General features: G+C 42.6%; 1 protein-coding gene across 4 annotated transcripts in view; it reads right to left on the bottom strand.

Annotated features, from left to right (window-relative positions):
- Window positions 1–653: 653 nt before the first annotated feature.
- FYN (FYN proto-oncogene, Src family tyrosine kinase) overlaps window positions 654–22,750 on the bottom strand; it is a 137,925-nt gene continuing 115,828 nt past the window's right edge. For all 4 annotated transcript variants that reach the window (XM_088161901.1, XM_014879274.2, XM_014879272.2 and 1 more), the window contains 4 exons: window positions 22,551–22,627; window positions 22,294–22,447; window positions 13,909–14,040; window positions 654–3,582 (listed from right to left, as the gene is read on the bottom strand). In XM_088161901.1, coding sequence (XP_088018027.1) covers window positions 3,374–3,582; window positions 13,909–14,040; window positions 22,294–22,447; window positions 22,551–22,627 — 572 coding nt within the window. In that variant the 3' untranslated portion in view covers window positions 654–3,373. The remainder of the gene's footprint in view (window positions 3,583–13,908; window positions 14,041–22,293; window positions 22,448–22,550; window positions 22,628–22,750) is intronic.

Below are 22,750 nucleotides of genomic sequence, written 5' to 3'. Positions count from 1 at the left end.
TTCAGGAGAAACACGCACACTGGAGACAGATTTTCCATTTGTGATTATTCTTGTAATTTTAGCAGTTAATCACTTTTCTGTTTTGTATTTACTTTGTTTTTCTACAGTGGTAATAAAATCAAAACGAGAGCGTCACCCAGAACTACATTGAGCATTGTTTACAGAAGCCAAAGAATATCACGTTAGTGCCTTTGACAAACTTTTGTCTTTTCCAAAGACCACCAAGTCTCACATAATTGCCTTCTCACAGAAATATAATAACCATACTAACCATCCTTTTCGCAGCAGGGTCCCATTTCCACCTGCCACTTTTCCTGAGATCGGTCTTGGATTAAACTTGAGTTAGAGATGCCGGTGTCACCGCATGGAGTCATTTCTGCTGCTGGTAGGTCTTCTAGAAGACCTCTTCTGGAACTCAGCCACCACACCATGGACTGGTCGGGAAACAGGTGAGCTGGTGGGGGGAGCATTTGGCCAATTGTTTTTATCTGGGTGGAATTTATTTAGTCCTACATTAAAAAATTGTCAGAAGGAACAGAAGATTCTTAATCTCATAAATTCTGCTTTTACAGTCACCACACAACTACTTGTGGTGTATACACCGTGCTTAAGAAAAGGCTTTTATTAATTTATAGCAAAAAAACCTAACAACCTTGTTTAAATTTTTTGCTAATGTTTTTATTTGAGAGATTAAAAAACCCAAACAACAAAACTCCCAACATTAAGAAAAAGAAGCAGAAGAGCTACCGATGAGAAATGGTCTGGATTTGCCACTCAACAGTGGCACCAGTCTGCACACAAGCCAGCTGCAGGCAGAGATCCGGCAGAGACCAACATGGTACTCAGAGACTGAATGCAATACAAGAAACAGCAAACCCAAGAATCAGAAATAAAGGCCATAAAACCCCAACAATGCCCCATCTGAGTCTTACTTCCAATGAGAAGCATAGGCAAACTAACGTTTTAGGCTCGTCCCGCATTACAGATGGAAACTGCACTTAAGTTTGTGGCATAGCAAAGGCTGCTAAGGAACTTGGCAGAATGGCCACGCTTCACCACCAGGCTCTGGGCTGAGGAGGTGACATTTTGGCTTCACCAGCCCGCTGAGTTACTATGGAGTCCTCAGTTCCATGGATGATATTTTAAGGCAGGGGGGTAGCTGTAGGAAAAAAAAGAGGGCCACGACTTGCTTTGTAAGTACTAAGAGGAAGCTAGAAGTCCAACAAGGATCATGGCCTCTTCAGTACTCCACAGCTACAGGTACAGCAACATTGAATATATAATGTACATAACATTACTTATAGACTCTACATGTAAAACGTTAACCAATTTATCATGGAAATCTGGTAACAAGCAACATTGCCATATAAATTCACACTTTGAGAAAGGCTAAGTGTGGAAGCCTCCTTTGCAAGAGGATTTTCAGTCAAAGTTTTGTATAGAAAATATTAAAACAATGATGACAATTTGTTCTCTGAATCTCAATTAATTATTGGGTTAGTTTTCACAAATGAAGAAAGATTCTCTTTAGAAAATGTGTGAATCTTCAGAATATGAATTCACTATCTAAGTACTAAATAATTAAATAAAAAAAAAGTCTCAACTGTCAGGAAGTCTTACTTGGCCGCAATCTTTTAAAGCAGTAACAGCAATACAAGACATAGAAAAGCTTTTCCTGCAACACTTGTAAATGTAAAAGTATGCATGTTAAATGCAACAGAACTAATAAAGAACAAACTGCTGTAGAAGAGAGAAATGAGACACTAGCTATGCATTCAGCCATCTTCCTTACAGTTGAACTCCAGCTACTTAAAAACATATTGACTTCATAATTTGGAAAATGATGTCCCATAGGTAACTGGTCTGCATACTCCTATGAAATATGATGCTCCAAATGGCATGACACCCCTTCTTGAAAAGTTTTTAATCTCATGTCCACCATTAGCTCCACAGTTTAAACAAAAAAACAACTATCCAAATGTAAAATGCTCTTTTTTTTAATTACTAAATTAAGAAAGTTAAACAGTTTTAAAATGTAAACTTGCGAATAAACCATAACAAAATGTAATTAAGACTTTAAAATTTGCAACTCAGTATTAAAAACTCAATAGAAATAGAAAGGAATTTTTTTGTGTTTTTTGGTTAAACGTAAGTAATTCAAGGCTGGTACAGACAACTGAAAAGGTAATACTTTGTTCTGTGCATCCCCCATGAAATGTAAAGAAGTGCATAGTAATTCCACTGGAGAACTTGCAGACACAGAGAAAGTAATTTCATTAGCAGTACATGACACTTAACACACTTATTTTACAATGGAAAAATGTTACACATAAAACAGAAAAATCCTAGTTGCATGACCAACAGTTTAGCAGGGGGACATGGCTAAAATGCTATTATTTTAAGACCATCTGAATGTGGTTACACTGCTTAATAAATCTTTTTGAAACATTTCAGTATACGTGTTTTGATACAAGAAGTCCTTGCAGTTTCAATTTTCCAGTTCAAACGGTGATGGTGTAGTTTTCTTGCTTTAAATATGTTGGTTTAAATTTCAAGAACAAATCATCACACACTTCTCAAACATTGGAAACATTACTGTAAATACAGCACGTGATTCCTGAAAGAGCAAAGTTACAACCATCTACAGGTACATAATCATAAACAAAAAGTGCAATCCAATTTAAAAAAATCATGCTTGGCAAAAGCCAAAAATTAGATCACTGGCTTTCAGAATCCCACCAGTGTTTTCATGTCTGCAGTAAAATTATCGCTTTCTGGGTACAGCTGCAGCAGGATTCATTCAATTCCAAATGAGCCTCCTCTGCAATAGCACCCATATACTGTATGTACAGGTATGTATATATATTATATATATTTTATATATAAAAAAGCAAAAACCCAAACACCTGTCCTGATTTTTTATTTGTTAAAACATGAAAAAAAAATGTTTTAGACAAAGAGGCCACTTCTGGAAAATAATACTTTTAGTTGAATCAGGAGAAGACTAGTTAAAATCACATAAGTTTTGCATTTTAAAAAAAGGAAAGCACTAGGATCAGTTATTGGCACTGAGTTACTATTTACAATGAACAGAGGTTTTGCAGTTTACATAACATCAATACAATGCAGTTTTGGAGTCTCTGATTAAGAAAAAACAAGTGTTTTTCTCCTTTTCATCCAGGACATTCAGATTATTAGGACAAGTGGTCATAGGCAAGGGCTGTGGAAGTTCCCAGCTTCAGCCCCTGCTGTGCACTGCAGTGCTGGAAGATGTTGCACTCTGGAGAAGCTGTCACAGAGCTGGAAGGTGGAGAGCAGGTGGGACGGGGCTGAGAAACACCTGGTAATTCATGAGTGTCTGGAAACAAGGGATTTACAGGTTGTCACCGGGCTGGTACTGGGGTTCTGTTGCAGTGAAGTAGTCTTCAAGAAAACCCTGTAAATATTCAAAAGTTGGACGCTCCTCTGGGTCTTTTTTCCAGCAGTGAATCATAAGCTCATGCAAGGAGATGGGGCAGTCCTGAGGACACGGCATCCGATAACCTCGTTCTACTTGCTCCAAGACTTCACGGTTATTCATGCCTGTGAAGGGCATACAAATCCACAGTAAATTACAGAAAAATTAACTAAGGGTAATTGTATCTACAACACACGTGGTTTGGTCAATCATACCAATTTCTTTTGGTTAAAACAAGTTAAACACAACCACACTGACGTCCTGTTCAGCTCCTCATCTACTGCAAGGTAACCTGTATTATTTTAATTCTCAGTAGAAGGTTTTAGGATCCAGTGATGAACAGAACACTGCTCCCACGGTTAGCCTCTTGGCTTACTCACAATGGGCAGGATTTGGTACTTTCCCTCTCTGACAGCAGGAGCCGTGAAGTTTAATATGTGATGAGCTTAAGGAAAACAAATGCATTGCAAAAAATGGAAAATTCAAAATTCTAGAAATTAAGATGAGTTTCTGAAATCCTCACACTGAGCATGGGCCTTTCTGAAAGCATTAATGCTGCAGGGACTTCAAGACAAACTCTGCTACTCCTGGTACCAGGGTTGTCCAGCAGCATTGCCTTCAGTGTCATCCCAGAAGCTTATTGCTTCTGACCTGAGCTCCCTCCGATCTGTGCTGGTTAGTACGGTTTCTACCATATTACACTGCTCCCAAACCAAAACAGAACAAAGCTGCTCACAAGACAAGTCAAATGCCAAGAAAAACCTCTCCACTAAAGAACCACAGCTCGCTCTCTCTCTCAAAAGAAAAAAAGTAGAAGGTTGTATTAGCTTCACAGAATCATAGAAACATTTAGGTTGGAAAAGACCATTAAGATCACTGAGTCCAATTGTTAACCTGACACTGCCAAGTCCACCACTCAACCATGTCCCTAAGCTCCACATCCACAGACTTTTAAATATCTCCAGGGATGGTGACTCATCTTGTTTGACTCTCAGAGTAAGGCCAGGCCCTTTGCTACTTTTTCTTTTCTATGTAACCCCTTGATTCCTCTGCTGAAGTGCTTTTCACCAAACTTTAACTGCAAGTCATCATCAGCTTTAGTTTACATCACTCTCCCAGTACTCCCTTTTTTAACAGTACCAGGGGTAAGACTGGCACTGCAGGCATGCAGAGATGTTTCAGAGGAAGCCTACACTCTGACTGCAAGCTTTGTGCTTGCCCTTCCACAGTCCCCTGCTGAAAAATATCTGCAGAATCCATTCTCTTGACTTAGCAGGTCCTGTCAAGCAGCTCTGCAGGAGAACCAGCAGGGACACCTTAGTTTCTCTGTGGCTGAATCTAGAAATCAGCACCTTGATGTTGCACTTTCTGTTAGCTTATCCTCTTTCTGGCTTCCATATCACTATCCTTCCCTGAGAATCCTCCACTTTCTTCTTGCAGGGTGTCCTTTTGAAGAGTTTGCTTTGTACTTTTTGTAAACTTATTTGTGAGGAATAATTCAATCATCTTCAATACAGATTAATTTATCCACTCTAGGCTTTGACTTGTAGAAACGTCTGGTTTTGGTTGGGATAGAATTAACTTTCTTCCTAGCAGCTGGTACAATGCTGTATTTTGGATTTAGTATGAGAATAATGTTGGTAACACACTGATGTTTTAGTTGTTGATAAGTAGAGTTTATCCTACGTCAAGGGCTTTTCAGTTTCTCATGCTCTGCCACTGAGGAGGTGCACAAGAAGCCAGGAGAAACTGTATTGTGCATAATTTGTTTTTCTTGGCTTATATGCCTCTCTTTTTCATTTCCAATAAAATTATTATTATCTTTTACTTTATTTCAGTTATTAAACTGTTATTATCTCAACTTCTTGGATATCAGCAGGAGGATATTACCCTGTCAAGATAAGAAGGAAAGGCTTTACCATTTTTCTGATTCTCCTCCCCATCCCACCTTTGGGGGGCCTGGGGCTGGGCAGTGGGAGAGAGCAAGTGTCTGTGTGGTATTTAAGTTACTGGCTAGGGTTAAGCTATGACAGTGAGTAAAATCCTACACTACATGGCATTTAGGCTGGTAACTTGGCTGTAACCTTGGATTTGGTATTTAGTCTGTATCCTCATGTCCTGGCTGTGTTCAATTATTAAGGATGCTTAGAAAAAAATATCAGCAAAATTCAGACTTTTTCCAACCATCCACATCTAGATTCTCATCTCATGTTAGGATTACAAAACCCATTTTCCTCTTATCTTGTCAGGGTAATTTCCTCCTACTGATATCCATTTGCTGCATCTGGGAAGGATCATATTCCTATCCTGTCCCTGTAACCACCCCTAGCATGGTCTCCCCACTTATTCCTTGTATTTATATTTAGGCTCTCAGTTATCCGTGTTGTGGTCACAGCACGGTTCTGCTTAGCTTACTGCAGCATCTCCCATTTTCAAACACGAGGAGTACTTGGTTTAGTTTCATATATGGGTTTTACTGCAAGGGAGAAAGGAGAAGTAGGGCACTGTTTCTTTTGCTGCCTGTTGTGAATGGAGGAACCTCTCCAGAAAACTGTCTCACACTCTTACAGGCCTCTCCTTAACACTCCCTTTTGCAGGGATAATGGCAAAAAGAAAGGTTAGATTACTGATTTACAGTATTCCCTAACCTGCAGACCAACACTTCAGCACTGGTTTCTTGTGTTTCATTTACCAGCTGCATCCACCCACCATTATTTTTGGTGTTAGATGTTTATAACTAGGAGCAAACACTTTGAAAAAAGTGGACCATGGTCAGGTCTTCAAAATTATGAAAACAGACTAATAACAAGCCTCTGCAGACATCATATTCTGCATAGAGTTAAGGTTCTCCTATATTATTGACACCAAGCTGATGTTGTTAGGTCTCAGAGGCTCACAACAAACCAGAACACACTGAACAAACATTTGGGTGTTCCTCGCTATTCTGCAAAATAATTTCCAAAGATATTTTACGTTTTCATTAGACTGCAAAACAACACTACTGGTCTGTTAGACACCACAAACTCAAGGCAGCATCAACCCAAACTTTCTGGCCTTGTTTTCAAGATACTACGAGAAAAAAAACTTGCACATTTTGTTCCTGTTGTGTTCTCAACATTAGTTTCATAAATTTGTGTTTTGAAGAAAAATATGCACCTTTTTTCATATCCTTGTCTTTGAATCAGCTGAATTACCTCGTGTTTTGGGGTGAGAAATTCTGCTGTGTTTTGCTTTCCTTACACGTTAAAGTCTATGAAAATAATAATAATACTGGCAACTCATTTGTTTGTATGCATACATAACCACTAACAAACTGCATTCTTCCTTTTTATTTTGGCAGTACATCCTTAAATACAACATGGATGGAAGCAACAGCAGCAGAAAAGCTCCTTCCCAACTGATTTGTTGTTCTAAGATATCAAATGTTTGGTATTTTTATCCAGTGCTTTACTCAGTGCTGCAAAGCACGCTCTGAAACCTGATAACGAACTGTGTGCTGGAAGAAAAACCCTGAGGAGACAGAAGGGGGAGGAAAGCATAAACAGCTCTTCACTTTCCTTTGTTTAACAAAAAGGTAGAGAAAAGAACATGAAAGAGACATTTTTTTGTCCCTGGAAAGTGAGTCAAGCCAGGTTTTTTCATCACAGTTTAATCCAGGAAAATGCCCTTCTTTTCTCCTTTTTCCTTTCCCCTTTTCCTTCCCTCACAGTAAACCCCAGTTATGAAACTAAAGCAAGTAATCCTCATGTTCCTCACTGGAATTCATACATCCAGCAAGGGCTGAAGTGCCTAGGATTTGCCAAAGAAATTCTGTTAGTTTTTGACATGAACTGCTAATTTAAAAACAGATTTTCAAAGACTTTTATTTCTAAATCGATTGGATTACTAGTCAGACTTATAAAAATAGCAGTGCTTCAGGTATACGTTTTACCTCTTAAACGGCCTATTTATGTTTACAAACTTATTCTATAGACTTATCTTAGCCTGCAAGTTTTAGTGTTTCTCTTTTGATAGCAGGAGTCTGTCATATCTGCACTTCTAACACCAGAGAGAATATCTGAGCAGCCTATACAACTCCTCTCTCCTAATGAATACCCAAGAGTTTCAACTCTTAATAAATAATAAATGACATTCTGCTTGCAGTATGCTTCCAGACCCCTTAAAAGTTTATCCTAAAATCCTTAAATCTGTGAAATAAAATACTCAGCAATATTCTTTTGTTGGGTACAGCTATTCCACCTGGGTTGGGGTAACACCTGGTATCAATCTGGGCTGGTGGATGAACAGATCAGAGCAGCCCTGCCAGGAAGGACCTGGGGGTGCTGGTGGACTAGGGGCTGGACACGAGCTGGCAGTGTACACCTGCAGCCCAGAAAGCCACACGTGTGCTGGGCTGTATCCAAAGCAGATTGGCCAGCAGGGCAAGGGAGGGGATCCCACCCCTCTGTTTTACTCTGCTGAGACCCCACCTGCAGTGCTGCATCCAGCTCTGGGGTCCCAGCACAGGAAGGACTTGGACCTGTTTGAGCTAGTCCAGAAGAGAACGGCCCTGAAATGAAAAATAGCTGAGAAAATCAGGATTCTTCTGAAGAAGAGAAGGCTCGGGGGAAACCTTATTGTGGCCTTTCAGTACTTAAAGGGGCCTGTTAGCAGGGCTTGTTGGGATAGGACAAACGGTAGTGGTTTTAAACTGAAGGAGACTAAATTTGGATTATGTATAAGAAAAAAAGGTTTTTTAGAATGAGAGTGGTAAAACACTGGAGCAGGTTGCCCAGAGTGGTCATGGATGCTCCATCCCTGGGAACATTCAGATTCAGGCTGGACAGGGCTCTGAGTAACCTGACATATCCCTGCTTATTGTAGGATAAGACTAGATTACCTTTAAGAGGTCCCTTCCAACCCAGACTATTCTATCACTGTAGAATTCTATGAAAAATCAGCTTGTGCTCATGATATTTCAAGAATTACAATTTGGCCAAGAAGAAAACATCCAATTCCCAAAAGATGGCTTTTCCATTAGCTTTTTATTCCCTGAGAAGACAAAAAATCAAATAACCTCCCACCATCCAGCTTTATTAGTGAAACCTTCAATAATCTCAGGATGCCACAGGATATGGTGACTCTAATGCTCAGTACAATAAAAATCTACTGCCCACGTGGACTGGGGACAGAAATGTAATACTGCTTAGCTTTTCCTAGAAAAGTTGTAGGAACTTTAAATTACAGTGACTTTAAGAGTTACTTTGAAGAGTTACTGTGACACAAAAAAGGATCTGGAGTTTCCAATTGTGGCTAAAGAAAACACTGAGAAATACTTTGGTGTGGTCTTAGGAGCTTGATTAGATGGAGCACAGCAGATGTGCAAATAGCATGGATCTGGGCAACGCTGCTCTTCCAGAAGACAGGAAACATTGCTGTAACTAGGGAGTGTCCCTGCATCCAAATTAATGAGCTATACAGATTACTTTGGGACATGTGAAATCCAGTGAGGAGAGTGATTGTTTTAGGCTACTTTATAATTGCTTTCCTCTCTTAGACTGTAGTGGGTTGACTCTGGCTGGATGCCAAGTACCCACCAAAGCCTCTCTCTCCCTCCACTCTACAGGTGGACAGGGAAGAGAAAATATAACGAAGGGTTCATGAATTGAGATAAGGACCAGGATAGATCACTTGCCAAATAGTGTCACAGGCAAAACAGGCTAGAACTAGAGATATCAATTGAATTTATTGCTAACAAAATCAGAGCAGGATAATGAGAAGACCTTAAAAACACCCTATCCACACCCCTCCCTCCTTCCCAGCTCTAGCTCCTCCCTCGGTGGTGCAGGGAGACAGGGAATGGGTGTTATAGTTAGCTCATCACTGGCTGTTTCTCCTGCAGCTCAGAGAGAGGAGTCCTTCCCCTGCTCCAGCATGGGGTCCTGACATGGGAGACAGTTCTCCATGAACTTCTCCAGCATGGGTCCATCCCACGGGCAACAGTTCTCCCCAAACTGCTGCAGTGTGGGAGTTCAAGGTCCTTCAAGGACAGGCTACTCCAGGAGGGGCTCCTCTCTCCACAGGCTTCCCACAAGGTCACAGCCTCTTCTCGGGCACTTCCCCCCCACTATGATGGCTTGGCCATGCAAACCCAATACACAGACTGAGAAGGATGCTCCTTGCAGACCCACTGAATGCTTTTAGACCACTGATCAAACTAATACAGTGCAAGGAAGGGAACAGCAAAGCTGCTCCTAAGGGAAGAACCTCTGAATGCTGTTCATACTGAGTGCAATGCAAACCAAGTTATTTCTGTGGAAAAGGAGGAACACGGTTTAAAACTCTGGAAGTCATGCCACTTCACTTAGAAACTGAAGCCTGAAAACCCCCAACATCTCCTCATCCTCAAAGCTAGACTATCAATATCTGTTTTTTGCTTTGGTTTTGTTTTTAAAAATAAGTTATTATTTGCTAGGTATAACAGATAAATAGATGCAACGTTGAGGCACAGCGTTTGTGAGCGGAGCTTCCTTGCTTACAAATAAACCCCACCTGACCTTATCTATCCTATGTGGTGAGTACACATCTTTTTTAGCCTCCTGTTTCCCATCCACGATGATGTTACACGGACCTGCCTGTGCTGGCTTACTGTTATGTACTTGGCCCCAGGCTTGGGTACCACATGCTCTCTGGAACTCATGGCCCAGCTTCCCTCAGGGATGAGGAGACTGAATACAGCTGCCCAAAGGCTGCAGGGCTGCTTGGAGCCCAGGCTCAAAGACCTGCCTGGCCAGAGGCAGCAGTGTGAGTAGCATCATGGTGGCTGTCACACTAGAGTTAAAATGAAAATGCTCTTGATGTGACAACTGCAGCAGAAAGCAGAAGAGGTAAGGTCAAAGGTGCTTGTTTGGTGTGGCTGAGATTTTTGCCTATCCCAAAGGTAGCATGTTAAAAAGCCACAAATTCTACAGCTACTGCTAGGGAAGGGCATTTGTCAAAGAAAAAAGAAACTGACACTGAAAAAGGTCCACTAAGCAGACTATTTCTTAAGCTTGGCTCTTCTTCTTGCCTGTCTATTATTCATTTCTCCACCGTAATAATGAAAATAGAACCTCTGTGTGAAAGATTGTGAAAGTTGCTTATTTTAATCTGTTGCCTTGTGAAAATGGTAAGAAAACATAAAAAAGGCATAAATTAGTTATTATAGTGGCCCATTAGAGAAACAGGCTTGATTGAACATGAGGACACCTTCCAAAAAATTAGTATTGCTTATGGGAGCTATAGGGTTTGGGGCAAGGTTTATTATGAACTCTAGACTGATCTTTATCTCCACCAGCAAAATCTTTACTGCTTATGTATCTCACCACGGCCTCTCTTCCACAATTGGGCATCAGGACAGGAATTGGTTGAAATCTGTAGGACAAAGAATGCCAAGTTCTGTTCCACCCAGTCTGCTTCTCTGCTGTAAACTGCCTGCCCTCCCCCTCTGTCCTACCCATTGTGCTTCTCCCTCCTTCTACACAAGTTTAAAACAATGCCTGGTTCCAGACTTGGGAAGGCAGGAGGTATGGTGTCCAGCAGGCATGGGTACCACCCCAGGACTGGTATGTGTGCTATAAATCATCTCTCAGGCACTAAGAGCTTATTGAGCAAGAGAGAAATCCTTTTGTCTGAGGGCCTCTCCCCACTTTCCTCAGCCTGCTACAAGATGTAAGTAGGAACATCAAGACAACATGCTCACAAGTATTTCAGAAACTGGATATTACAGCAGTCAGACAGCTCCATGTCCCTCTTTGTTTCAAGGATGACACTTTTCAGTGTCACATCCTGGGTACCAAAGTGCTGGCAGTGCCAACAGACCGCATTCTCTCACCTATGGGTTGTCTACTTGGGTGAAGAGGGCTGAGTCTTGCCTCTCAGGGTGATAGAAATCCCATTTTTCCTTCTCATGCAAGCCATGACATAATGGCAAGACAAGCCCCGTGGGTGCATCTGAACCCTATTCCCTATCTCAGGCAGGGATTCATGAAACTTTGTCCTTCACAAGGTCCTTCCTCTTCCCAGGATGAAGCAGGAGATAGATGGTCCTTTCTACGTCAAGGGAAAAGAGAGTTTTCTAAGGAGCTCAGGAGGCCTTTGTCACCTTGGAAAGTCCAAGCTCTCCTTTCAATCCACTTGCAAAGACAGATCCTTCTGGGAAGTTCCCTTCCACTGCTGCCTCAGCCTATAAAAGCTTTCCCATTTAGGGCCTGGAAAATGAGAGTGGACTGAAATCTGTGAAGACTCTGGACATTCAAATGAAAGATCCAGGCTGCCCTTATGTAAAAATGGGAGAGGGGAGTGATGGTGACTGTGAGAATGGTTAAGGCCTCCCAGATGAGCAATAGGGGGGTCCTGGTGGGAAGGAATGGCCCTGGCATAGAGCCTGGGCAGGGTGTAACCAAGGCAGTAAATGACTGTCCAGAAAATTGCTGACTTAGTGATATGTAACACACAAAAAATTGCTTCCAGCTACTTGGTGTCTTCCTAGTGCACGTGGGGGAGAGTGAGCTGGAAGGACTTTCAGCATGTGAGGGCTTTGTGTAGTGAGGGATGAAGGGGTAGGATGGTGCTGAAAGAGGAGAGATCCTGCTGGTTGTCTTTGATGTGCTCAAGCTGCCACGTAATAAAACTGTCCAGAATTTCAGGACACAGCCCATGCCTGAGATTACTGTCATGGCTCCTACAAGAAGTTATATATTGCAAGCACTTAAACGCACATCCTGTGGACTCCTTCTCCTTTGGTGAGGGAAAGAAACATTTATGAAGTGCAGACATCCTCTGCAGCCATGGCCAACCCTGTGTTCAGTTACTGACTTGTGAGTAAACATAGGGCTTAATTGGCTGTTTTTACATGGAATGGTATTTTCACCTTAACTCTGCCCTGGCTGGTGACAGCCCCCATGCACCCACTCTGCTGGCAGTCACTAGAGAATTCCTGCAGCCCAGTCAGGAACATTGCCCCCCCTCTGCGAGCAACACCGCATCAACTAAAGCTTATACATATTTTTTTCTGTCTTTGACCTTTGCACAGCATGCCATGTCTTCTTAAACCCTCCATAAACCTGCAGAAATCATTCCAGGAATCCTTATGGCAGGAAGACCTTTGTGCTGACTGGTGACATGGCTGCTCTGGCTGGAGGCAACACCCCACACGGGGAAGTGCTGGGCAGAAGGACTCATCCATTCCACAGAAATATGACCTTATATTTTCTGCTAGCTCATTCAGTTGTCACAGCCACACCTTTGCTAAGCTGCTCCCTGTTAATCATGCCAAAGTTCACTGCTGATCATGAGATGCCTTCCAGTCCCAATATTCTCTTCTCAAATATCAGCTACTGGCTGCTAGGTGCTAGCAAACTTGAAATTCCTGGTAAAAGTCTAGATTAGTTTTGCTGCTTTGAGTCTTCTGAAGTCGTGTGACACACCACAGGATAAACTGAACTTCACCTAGATGCTTCTCCTGCTCAGTTTGATATATGGATCTGACTGCTTGATCACAGCACAGATTGGAAAATTGAAACTGCTGTAGAGCACTTTCCATTAAATCAGCTGCACTGCACACAGCCAGACTGTTGAGTATTTATATATATTTTTTTTTAATAAAAAGACTAAAAATACTGGTAGATGCATCTTAGAATGCTGGGCATCCCCTGTTGTTAATATCTGTACTGATGAGAAAAAAGAAGGGATTAAATTATTTTCTGTGTAATGCATGGCTTTCACCTAACCCCTTTCCTCTTCACCTGAATGTCTAAAATCTTCAGGGGGACAACAAGAATAAAAAGCTCTTTCTGCATAGGCAGATCCAATCACTCCCTCCTAAAAATCTTAATCCATTGAACACTTGGCAGAGTTTCAACAAAGAGCCATGGGGCCTCCAGTTCCCCCATGCAGAGAATCTGGCCCTGCTGTGACCCTGCCATGAGCTCTGGTCTGCACATTATAGAACTATTTTCTTCTCTTTCCGTCCATCTCAAAAGCAAAAATTGAAATTTAAGAGTTTATGAAAAAGAGGTTTGATAGTACCAGACATTCAGATAGTCATCAAACCTTGCAATGAACCAGACTGACAGAATAAACGGAGTAAGGCCTCTGTGGGAGTTTAACTGTTGGTATCTTCAAGTAAATGCAATACTACTGAGAGCTATTTGCTCCAGAATATAATAATTTTACACTGCTTTCATTAGTTGTCTAGAAATTATATTCATTTAATTGAGCACAATTAAAACAATAGAAATGAATTGTCCCCTTGTCATTTTTATCATGACCATCACAAAGCAGCTTTGAGTCAGAACTGTTTTCAAGCATACACAAAACTTACACATTATAGCCATTCTCCTTTAGCTCAGAGAATATAAATAAACATTCCAGCTTAAACATATGGCCCATTCCCACTCCTTTTTCCAGGTGAAGCAGGACATTTTTCTTACCTGGGTATGGCACTCTCCCTTTTGTTACCAGCTCTGTCAGTAGGATCCCAAAAGACCACACATCTGACTTTATTGTGAACCTTCCATACAGTGCCGCTTCTGGTGCAGTCCATTTAATGGGAAATTTTGCACCTAAAGAGAGAATACATGAGTCTTAACCAGAAGAGGGACAGAACCAAAGCACCAGGCCACAGGTGACTCTTGTGTTCTGCAACATGTGCAGGTGGAAGGAGCTGCAGACAAGTGTTAACCAACCCCAGAGTACAGTCAGAGAGGACAGGTGGGCAGAATGTGTAGAGAATCAGGAAAGACTAAGCAGGGAAGGGATCAGTTTGTCCCACACCCCAAGAGAAGGATAAGACATTTTAACTCAAGTTTGAAGTTTTATACAATGAAAAAAAAAAACCAAACCGTTTTTAAAACAAGCCAAATATAATAGATATAATTTCTCCCAAAGTGTTTTAAATATTTGCAAATCAAACACAGTTAGCACATATAAGCAGAACTGAGATATACTGGATATGTACTTGCCAGTTTGCCTGCTCAAGCCGATCAAAATGCAAACAAACAAACATGGTGAAAACAAAAATTAAAAGCAAATCCAATATTCATTAGAAACATGCAAGGACTTAAAAATAATACTGCCATTCTAGTTGCTTGGAGTGCTTGATGTCAAGGCACAACTTTGGCCTGTGATTTATAACTTGACAGTGTACTTTAAGCTCCTGGCACTGAAAAGCCTGTAGTGCCTTAAATACGTGCAGTTCTAATGTGCTCATCCATCATCAGAGCTTGCAGGAGCCAGTTGCAGTAAGGATAGTAAGATAACAAGTCTTTAAACACTGATTTATTTGCTTTTCCAATCACTGACTGTTTTCTTAGGGAAAATATTTTCAGTACGACTTTAAAGAATAGTCTTGTGGTAATAATTAACTCAGAGTATGTACAAAAATATGCAGACATTTCCCTGTTGCCTTGTATTAACATACAGGCAAAAGAGTCGCATTGCTTATTGCTGATCCCTAGTGACAAACACTCTTGAATTTGGAAACAGACTGACTTCGACTTCACATCACTCTCTCATAAAAGTTCCCTTTGCTTTCAGGAGGAGCGTGAAAATGTAACAACGTGGACAAATCACTCTCAGGGAGTGAACTTGTGGCACTGTTTAGAGTTCCCTGCTGGCACTGTTCTGCCATCACATCCAGGGCTCAGTGTCCTGCATCTTCTACCATACACCCCAATCTGATGTGACTTAGAGTAAAATGTAAACATGGTAATTCTCATCTCCTTACTTAGTAAAACTTCAATGTGCTAAAATTTGTTCTGCTCTACATGTAAATGATCCTAAGAGAGACTAGTACTCTATGTACTCTAATAATAATACATTATTTTCCTAGGGAGTATTGCAGTTGCTCGAGTAAGTCTTGCTAACTGACTTGAGAATGCTCTGCTAAAGGGTGAAAAAGATGCAAGAGAAAGTTTCAGACACCTAATGCCTGAAGTCAGGAACTTAAGTCTAGTTAAGCATCAGCACATCACTAGTTAGATTTGCAAAGGTGCCAGAGGACTTTTGGATGCCTGTTCACTTTTTAAAGTCTGTCTCTTATGAATTTCCATTGGTTGATATATAGGCAAGAACTAAAATTTGGGTACTTGGCTTTGGTCTCAATCTCCTTCACTTACACTTTGTGTGACCAATCTTAGTTTACAAGACTCAAAATCTGCAGAACTTCTCTTTTTGCCTTGGCTGTGCTGTGCGAGTCCTTTGCAGCAGGAGCTGCCATCACTTGAGCCTCTGTCCTAGAACTGGCCCTGCTTCAGCAGCACCAGCAGCCACGTGGGGTTGGCTGCTCCAGCTGCTGGGAGATCGTGGGGCTGTACAGCCCCTGCCCATCCCTGGAAAAACTGCAAGCTGTGGGTATCTGGTGCCCAGGTCTGCCGTGTGTGCCTTTAGGTGGGCTTGTGCAGGCAGCCCTGAATGTGAGAGCCAATGTCCCTCTGCTCCCTCCTACGTGCAGCTGAGATTGTACACATGCCCCGTGCCAGCTGAACCAAGGAATAGCTCCAGGCTGGCCAGGAGCCTGAAGCCTTGGACATTGGCTAGTGCTGTGTGAGATGGCAGTGCAGGGGAGTTTGATTGTTCACATGTTGCACACATTTTATTCAACAATTTTGTTTTTCTTTAATCAGCTGTGTTTTTCTGAGAAACTTAGCCAAATCTGCTCTAATTCCCCTGTGTTTCATACTCAGATCCAAAGGCAGCAACCACCTACAACTCATCTTTGGAGGAAGGAAATCTCTTCAGACTCTTTTGTGGCCAACTCCCCCAGTATTTTTGTCTTCCTTGACCTACTGCCAGTGTGTCACTGGGAGAATGAGTATGAGGTGTGTTGTCAAACCACAGGAAAATGAGAAGCAAGGTAAGTCCCTGAGAAGGGAGATCAATTCCAGGACATCCCATTTCCTGAGAACTAGAGCAGTACAATCCTCACTGGGGTGTGATGAGCGCTACTAGAAAGATGAATGGTCTGTGCTGAGGATTTTCCAATGACAGGACAGCTATTCATTACTTCTCTATGTTGCCCCTGCTGTGGATGATTCTCTGTCTAAAGCAACTAATATAAAAAATCACGTTCTGCAGTTTGTGCAGTACTTCCTGAGAGATGACAGATTTGGAGTGGTAGATGGGGAGGAGAAAAATGCAAGGTTGGCAGAGAGCTTGCTAGCAGAGCCCTGCCTCATGGTGTTCTGGCCCTGCAACACATGTTGGAGGCTAGATGGTCCAAGAGAGTCTGCAGCCCAGTGTGGCAGAGCTGTCAGTGAAGGGAGAGCAGAGACCAGGGAGAGTACACTGGGCTGGTCACCTGCAGGTACAACACATGCACTGCCAAAACACAAGGAGGTGACACACAGCTTGTGTGAATGGGGTATGTGTGTTTGTCTAACAGGGATCCCTCCGAGTTTCTGCCTCTCATTCAATGCATGGAACTGGAGACAGAGGCAGTGCACTGCTGTGAAAGCACAGAAGTTCCCAAATATGTTGAGCACTGCCCTGAAGCCTCCTGTAGCTACATGGAATGTTAGCACAGGCTGGATGCTGTGTGTGGTTCCTGGGCTTATTCTCTTCCCAACACACGTATTATAAAACCCTTCACCTCTCTGCCCAGGCCTCAGAAGCTTATTAAACAAACTGATTTTGTGCTGCAAACAAATTGCAGCATCAGATAAAACATGTATTACCGACAAGCATTTTAATAAATCTGATAAGCCAAATTACCCCAGCTGACAAGGCAGCCCGTCTCCTACTCTGAAGGCAGATTTTGCATCAGTGGGGGAGGGATTTCTCTCTTTTTGTTGCTGGAACTTGTTTTTTTAGAACCAGCACATCAGTGACCCTACACATAAACACCAACAGCACACTGCATTCATCAGGTCAGGACAACCTGTCCTTGTCCCAAAACAAGGTACTAATTTGCAGCTTTTATTTCAGTCCCCCCTTTTTTTTTAAATGTTACAGCCTGGGGAAAGCCTTTTTTGGTTTCTGCACTGCTTGTAACCACATGAAACCAAAGCTGCTGATACAATTTATGGTTAGAGCAGCCAACCGTGATCCTGTGAGGATTTTTGTGAGGCTCAGCCCTATTCTTAGGACCTCTGCCCGGCTCTGCCCAGGCATTCACACAGGTTATCTCCCAGGAGGATTTCCTTGGGAAAAATCAATCCATGGCCCTGCTTTCATTCTTTGCTGGCTAGAAGCAGGCCATGTGATGGGAAGGAGCAGGGGGGGCTGGGATGATTGAGTGACCTTGAGACACAACTCTCAGCATGGTTTCTTCTGAAGCAAGCGAAAATCCCTCAGAGCTTTGGTTTCTTTTCAGATCTAAATCTTGATGAAGTAGAAACCTCTGAAATTCATGCCCCAGAGCCACTGCCAGCTTGATAATGATCCTGTTTCTGGAAATGCTACAAAGCTGCTACTTCTTGTACCTTAAAACCAAACCCCGTGAAAGACTCCGAGCTCTAAGACCCAAAAACTGGGGGACCTCTTGGGTTAGCAGTCAGGGAATGCAGCGTGGCACTGAATTGCTTCTGGGGCTGGAAAGGGAAAGCTGCAAAAGGTAAAAGCGAAGTGCTGAAGCAAGCATGAAACAGGAAACGAGTCAGCCCCGGCAGGCGATGATGAGAGCCGTGTGGGAGGGACCGTGCAATTACATTTTTTGTGCTGTGAGAACGAACATGAAATGACAAGCCTGGCAAACATCAGGATGAGGAGCAGGCTCTGCAGGCAGACCCTCCCCGGGAAGCGAGGGGCGAGGCTGCGGCTCTGGACACCCCTTTGGCTCCCTGCCTGCTTCCCTTCCCCTCGCCCTTCCTCCCGGCCGGGCCGTGCTCATGGCAGGGCAGATGGATTTGCAGGAGCGGGTCGGGGATCCCCCGGGACCCCCGGCTCAGAACCAGGACTCCTTTCTCCTATACCTGGGAATGACAGGTAAAGGGCGAGAACAAAGCCCTGGGTGCTACAGCCTGCAGTACAGACCCTCACAAACAATTAGCTGCTGAAAAAGCCCCTACAAAGGCACTCCGAGAGCCTGGAAATCCCTGCCTATTTCCAGGAAATCAAACTAAAAAGCAGCACTTGATTTTAAGCAGGGCAGGAAGGAGTTACTTCTAAGTGTTAAGGAGGCAAAAATGATCTGAGAATTTACAAACACAGAGCTCCCAAAATAGCTCTGGCTCGTCTGGAAGGCATCAGAAAGATCCTTATTGTTTCATGTGTGCTTAGAGTGGCACTACTGCAAGTGCTGCTAGTGTGTGCAGTAGAAACGTAACTGGAAAATAACTCTGCACTTTTTTTATTAAGAAAATTTTAAATTTGTATCAGCTGCTGCTGCTTAGAATAGTAACAACACTAACCCAGTGACTGTGGAGCAGTGGCACTCTCCACAAAAATGCCATGTGCTCAGCCAAAACTCCACATAACTGTGAACCATATCAGGGTAAGGATAGCAGAACTGCATGGGAAATCCTTTGCTGGAGGTAATGGGAAGTTTCTCTTTGTCCTGTAGGATATCAGGAGTTTTATGTCTTGCCTTACAGGGCTGATACAAGCATCATCACCAATGGAAGGAAGCAGGACTCCATGCCTGACACTGTGTGTGTGGGGAAGATGTTGCAACAGCAACAGCCAAAAGAAGCAATGGGACAGGCTGCAATACAGTCTCCCATTGAAATGGGTGTCACTCTAAACAGACATGCTTTTCCCCTTTGATTACTCACTTCCTCTAAAAACAAGAGGAGCCAAATGCTCATTACAAGCCAAGAGCCTTTTTTTTTTTTCTATTATTTAATGGCAGTGTATAGTTGCTGGTCACACACTTTAAATCATTAGTGGCATGACCATCTCTTTCCTTCCTGACAATTGCTGAGAAATGGCAGTGCAGACAACGAGCTGCTTTTTATTTATCTCTCATAAATCAGGAGCAGTCAGGCCTCCTTTGTTCAAACCCAAAAGAAAATAAACCGGTCAGTAAAACATTACCACCAGGCTAAGCAATACCCACACAGGTTCAGGAATCCTGCACTCTAGCCCGCTGGGGCTCAAAGCATCCCCATCTGTTTCCTTTCAAAATATTTAATCAGAGACAAAAGTGACAGTGGGGGAAGGGAGTAGGAGATCAAGCGAAGCTGGAGAAAACCACCTCTTCCCCACGCCAACAATGAGCTCTGTACTAACACACATAAGCCAAAAGAAGGATGATTGCTGAGGAGAGTGACCAGAGACTTTAATCTTCAGATTTTGCAAGGAAAAACATTTCCTTTCTCCCACAGGAGCTGCCAGTCTGGAGAGCTCCCCATTCCCCTCCCCTCTGCTGGCCAAGCTTTCCTCCTGTGTCAAAATTCCCACTGAAGCAGTAGTCAGCTAGATAAACAGAGCAGTCCCCAGATGCATCCCCTTGGAGGCTGAAGTAATAGGTCATGGGAAACAAGCAGAGGCAACCATTTCCTCCTGATACTGTGGTCTCCAACAAACATTGCTCAAACTGAAGCTTAACTAAACAAGCCAGAACTGAATTCCAGTTGAAAAAAAAAAAATCCATTGGTGCATTAGAAACCGTATTTTTCCCTCAATAAATTAAAGGTCTTAGGCTCACCCTGGCTTGGAAGCCAGGTTAATTGCCGTGAAATGTATATTGAATTTGTGCTACTTGGTCAAAAAAGCACCCCTTCCTACTCCTTAAGAAAGGGACAAAAATATTAATGAAAGTAGGAAAACCTTTCTACATGATGCCTGTGGTTACAGCTCTTCGGGTCTCTCTTTTAAGGAGCTCTGAAGGACTTCAGCCTGACTCGGAGGTCAGGGGAAGGAAGTATTGTCCATTGCCCTCAAGTATGGGAAGCACAGGTGACTTCTCCATACTGGCACCAGGACATGAAGCCAGGCAAACGTGACTCAGATCTCCAGACCATCAGCAATGCATTTAAAAGCCAAACTAATTCTCCCTTCTCAGACACTTTTTCCTCAATACAGTGATTTCTACCGTGAAAAAAGGGCAGGAGATACCCACTGCTGTTCTCCTTCTCCCTGCCAGGCTTGATGTTATATTTTTCTCAAAATTTCTCCACCCCAAATCCAGTGATTTTTATTTAAAAATCTAAACTTCTCCTCAATAACAGTCAGACAGGTTTTCACAGCTTTTTTAACATGTGAAGAAGGCAAAACGATTCCGAGAGATTTACACTGAGAGGCAAACAGGTCATCATAGGATTTCCTAGGGATCAGGAGCCTGAAGAGATTTGGCCAGAAGTAGGTCACATACTTGTCTATGAAAACAAATAATTAGTCATGTAAAACTATACATTGGGTGGTTTCCAAAGGGAACAAAAGACATGGCAGCAAACCAGGCAGAAATGGAGATAATATAGGACACTGTTTCAAAGCCATTTTGCAGACTGGATCTGCCTGCCTCGTTCAGGGAAAACTCTTCTTGTTTTACACAGGGGAACAGCAAGCAGGCAGCTTTCTGTCTGCCAGAGCCTCTCCAGACACTCGTATTGCTCTAGAGAGAATGAGACAAGCCTATTTCTTTCTAACAAGAAGCAATTCCCACCCTCAGGCTGAAATCAATAGTAGTTAAGGCTCTGCATTAGTATCTGTCATGGGTTCTTCAAGGACCCCACCGAAATAACCAGGCCTCGCTGTCTGACTGTGCAGCAGGCACCTTTTAGGGTGGATGCAGCCTGTGATCCACATCCCTGTGTCTGGGTACTGCCAACAGCAGTGCAGAGGGGTGAGAACAGCTTGAGAGCTGCTGCTGCTGCTCCCAGGCCAGGGCAAGGCATGCTGGAAACTCTCTGGCTCCTTCTGTCAACACTTAGAGAAAAAGTTACAGAGAGAGGTTAGCTGTTCCTAAGAACCAATGACAGGAACTCACAAGAGGAGGGAGTAAAGGCAGTACTTATAAAGTATTTAGCTGGCCTGTGCTTTTTGGAGATGTACAACAGGGTTTAATGGCATCCTCTTTGGCTTTGGCACTGAAAGGATGAAGTCGTGTTTACCAACACATATTGAGCAAGCACTACCAAAGTACTGCCAGCAGAAAGAGAACAAAACTGTAGCTCTACAGCTTGGACCAACATCTGACAACTAAGCATGACTTGTAAAGAATGACTAAAAAGAGGCTGTGACATGGCTCAGTTTGAACACACATGCTTTTTAGAAAAAGCTACAAAACTCTTTGATACATTTCTATAGTGTATCAGTGGTCGTCTGTGACCAGTACCCTGTGTAGTACTGGAAAATGGCATTTTTATTAAAACAACTTTTTAAGAAAGAAAGAAAGAAAGAAAGAATGAAAGAAAGAAAGAAAGAAAGAAAGAAAGAAAGAAAGAAAGAAAGAAAGAAAGAAAGAAAATATAGTGCCCAGAGAGGCAGCTCCATTGCACAGAGGCACAACTCTTTAACCTGTTTGAAATAAAGAAAGTAAGAATAGTACAGGAGTGATAATAGTGGTCAGTTAATACTAGAAGACACACTACAAACGAAATATCCAACATACACTTTTCTGGATTACCACATTCAGACTCTCCTAACCAGTAAGTAAAAAACACTATTTTCTATAGCACGATGAAGAACCTGTCTTTCCAGCTGTGTTCTCACTCATCATCTTTGTTCCATTTTGGTTTTCAAAGAATAGACAACAAAATAAGACATTCTCTTTAGGACATGTATTCAGCAGTGAACTTCTAACTAGGAGTTAAAATGAGTTCAGGATTTACTGAAAGCAGCCCTGAAGCATAGGAGAGGGAGCTTTTCAAAACCACGTTCCACTCTTTCCCTGCCACAAGAATGACACTCAGTGCTACACCTGCTGCTGCATTTACCTTGTCTGGCTGTATATTCATTGTCTTCAATCAGTCTTGCCAATCCAAAGTCAGCAATCTTGCATATTAGGCCGTTGCCCACCAAGATGTTTGCAGACCGCAGATCTCTGTGTATGTAATTCATCCGCTCGATGTACGCCATTCCCGCGGCCACCTGCGAGCAGCAGGAAAGACAAGCCATGCATTTAAAACAAACTCAGTACACACATGGGCCATAAAACACGTACACCTCACTGCTCAATATTCTGGAGACAGACCTGGGCTGCCATGTCCACCAAATTCGGTAACTTCAAAGCTCTTCCTTCTCCATCCTTTAGGAAATCTAGCAAACTCCCTGCGAATGCAGAGTTGACACAATAGAGAGATGTTAGGAAAACAACTCATCAGAATGGAGGTGCAGCAATATGTGCAATATTAAAGACAGCAATGTTTCAAGTTCAAGGGACAGTTTCAAAAA

Source organism: Sturnus vulgaris, chromosome 3 (genome assembly GCF_052056855.1).
Source record: "Sturnus vulgaris isolate bStuVul1 chromosome 3, bStuVul1.hap1, whole genome shotgun sequence".
Lineage (NCBI taxonomy): Eukaryota > Metazoa > Chordata > Aves > Passeriformes > Sturnidae > Sturnus > Sturnus vulgaris.
Note: the sequence above shows the minus strand (reverse complement) of the source record. Positions and strands in the feature narration are given on the sequence as shown.